This window comes from Pteropus vampyrus, unplaced genomic scaffold, assembly GCF_000151845.1.
Source record: "Pteropus vampyrus isolate Shadow unplaced genomic scaffold, Pvam_2.0 Scaffold125, whole genome shotgun sequence".
Classification (NCBI taxonomy): Eukaryota; Metazoa; Chordata; class Mammalia; order Chiroptera; family Pteropodidae; genus Pteropus; species Pteropus vampyrus.
The window spans coordinates 1780273-1783247 of NW_011888906.1; the positions used below are offsets into that span (position 1 = coordinate 1780273).

The 2975-nt window shown below is 49.9% G+C and overlaps 1 protein-coding gene across 1 annotated transcript in view; it reads right to left on the reverse strand.

Moving 5' to 3' along the window:
* Positions 1–2975, reverse strand: part of KIAA1755 (KIAA1755 ortholog) — a 39455-nt gene that overhangs the window by 15019 nt on the left and 21461 nt on the right. Inside the window, exon 8 of the mRNA XM_011366597.2 lies at positions 1647–1758. Coding sequence (XP_011364899.1) covers positions 1647–1758 — 112 coding nt within the window. The remainder of the gene's footprint in view (positions 1–1646; positions 1759–2975) is intronic.

Below are 2975 nucleotides of genomic sequence, written 5' to 3' on the forward strand. Positions count from 1 at the left end.
GGGGGAGCATTAGGTGGTGGCTCTCAAATGTTAGCTGCATCAGAATCACCCGGAGAGCTGCTTAATATCCAGACTGCTGAGCCCTACTCCTGTGTTTCTGACTTAGTTCCTCTGAGGTGGGGCCTGAGAATGTACATTCGTAACAAGTTCCCAGGTGATGCTGACACTGCGGGTCCAAGGACCACAGCTTGAGAACCACTGGTGCTGGGAACGAGAGAGGGAAAAGAAAGACAGGCCTGAGCTATCTCCAAGCCAGTGGGGATACCTTGGGGGAGGAGCAGAAAGGGGGACTGAGAGGGTGGCGGTGAGGGAACATCCTCTGCTGGGTCCCACTTCAGCCCAGCTCCACCACTTACTTGCTGTGAGGCCTTGGGCAAGTGACTTAACCTCTCTGTGCCTCTGCTTCTTCCTCGGTAAAATGGATCACAGTAGTTCCTACCTTATAGGGTTGTGGAAGGATTAAATGGGTTCGTTGGTACAAGGCACTTAGAATAGCACCCAGCGCATAGTGTTAGCCGTTACTGTTGCCGGTTTTATATGCTGGGTCTATAGGTAAGATTTCATTTAAAGGGAAAAGTTCATAACAAAAATGTTAATTGGAGGCCTCTGGAGAAGGGAACTGGGGGTCTGGGAGCAAGTAGGAAAGGAGACATTTCAGTATATACCCTTTTATACCATTTGAGTTTTGAACATATTGCCTATTTTAAAACAGATATGATTTTTGAAAATAAGACCACCATGTTATAGGCTGTCAGTACAGACCAGTGATTCTCAATAGGGGGTGATTTTGCCCCCCACTCCTGGGATATTGGTAAGGTCTGGAAACACTGGAAACATTTCAGTTGTCATAATTTGTGTGGTGGGCAGAGGCCAGGCATGACGCAAATCGTGCTACAATGCACAAGACAGCTCTCAAACAGAAAGGTAGGGTCTGGCCCAAAATGTGAATAGTGCTGAGGACAAGCAGCCCTGGTCTAGAGAAAGCCCGGGGGGCAAGGGCACCGGTGGGCATGGTTCCGGGCGGTTTAAGCCAATAATCCATGCTGTTGCTTGAGCCACTCCGTCCTGTGTGTTCTCACGTGTTAAACTGGGCATGGGATGCCCCCTCGCAGGCTGTGGGAAGGAGGGACTGAGAAGACACAGGAAAGGAGCCCAGCGCTGGCAGTTTCCTTATTTCCTCCCTCTTACAAGAGGGAGCACGTCTGCCTCCACCACCAGACCTTGAGCTCCTGAGGTGTGGGGGTCCACAGAGCAGATGTCTGTACACTTATTTTCAGTTAACATAGACACAGCTCTTAGCACGTGCCAGGCAGTCTTCTAAGCTCTTTACCCACATTACTTCAATTACTGCTTACGATAGCCCCCTGAGTGGATACTATTTTTACCCCTTCATTTTATAAATGAGGAAAAAGACTCAGAGAAGATATATAACTTACCCAAGGCCACACAGAAGAGATGGGATTGGAACCCAGGCAGTCAGGCCCCAGAGCCTGAGCTCTCAATTGCTTCACTCTGCACCCTCATTATAAACGTTTGTCGAATGACTGGTATTGAACCTCATGGCGTGGACGGATCCATGGGGCGGGAGAGGGAAGGGAAAGAGAGAAGGAGTGAGGGTACGGGGTAAAGGCTATGACGGTAGACACCTGGAAGAATTGCACCCACTCGCTGTGGCAGTAGGGAAAAGGGCCTTCCAGGGCTGCGGGCAGCTGGCCGGGGTCCACGTGGTGGCTGAGAGCCTTCAAAGAGGTCAGCCCTCTACCTGCAGACAAAACAAGCAAGTCGGGAGAACCAGGGAATTCGATGTGGGAACAGATGTCGCAGAAGGTCCTGCCCGTGATCGCAGCCCCAGGACTACCCCGCCTCCTACAGGTAAGTCTGGCCCCGGCTTTCGGAGTTGCTTTCTCGGCAGTGGGTCTTCCCTGCGAATTCTGAAAATTCAAAATTTAGAACCAGCCCCTGGGTAAGGATGGCAAATAAACAGCCTAGCCTCTGCCCAAGGCAGACATCATTAATCAATCACAGCACTCGATCCCCTGATCCCCTGAGCGTCACTCTGTACCAGCCCAGCTCTCCAGGCAGTGGCACAGATTGGTTGAAGCTGGCCCTTGTCGATTACAACTTCTTTGTAATCCTTATACTGTTCTCTGATGACTCACCAAGGTGCTGTCTCCTCCTTGAGGCTGTTAAGAAAGGTCATCAAATCCTAACAGTATCCCCTAAGAGAGTGGTCCCCAACCTTTTTGGCACCAGGAACTGGTGCTCCTATGAGAATCTAATGCCTGATGATCCGAGGTGACTCTGAGGCAGTAATGCTAGCGCTCAGGAGCGGCTGCAAATACAGATGAAGCTTTGCTTGCTTGCCTGCCGCTCATCTCCTGCTGTGTGGCCCAGGTCCTAACAGGCCACAGACTGGGACTGGTCTATGGCTCGGGGAATGGGAACCCCTGCCCTAAGCCATGGAGGAGAGATTAGGTGACTCCTTCTCCCAGTCAGTGAAATTTGAGGTTTATGCTACAAACAGCTCCAGATATCTAAGTTTGGGATCGGGCGGGGCCCACTAATTATCCCTGGTACTCAAAGTGTGGTTCACAGACCAGCAGTATCAGTATCACCTAGGAGCATGTTAGGATGGAATCCTAAGCTCCATCCAGAACAAATTAATTGGAATCTGCGCTTTGATGAGATCCCCACGTGACTTGCAGGTACACTAAAGCTTGAAAAGCACATCTCTAGGTCATATACACTAAAGCCTGAAAAGCACATCTCTAGGTCATATGCCTCATCACTAATCAGGAGGAAGAAGAAGGCCTTTAAAATCATTTCCTGGTGCCCACATTCATGATTATTGTACACAGCATTAATTAAAGGGAGCTGCCGGGCTCTTTTCTGCAAAGTCCCAAGTCAACTCTGCATCTGAATTGGAGATGCTGAGAGAAACTAGGGAGAGAAATACAGGAAGGTCAGGTAGAAAA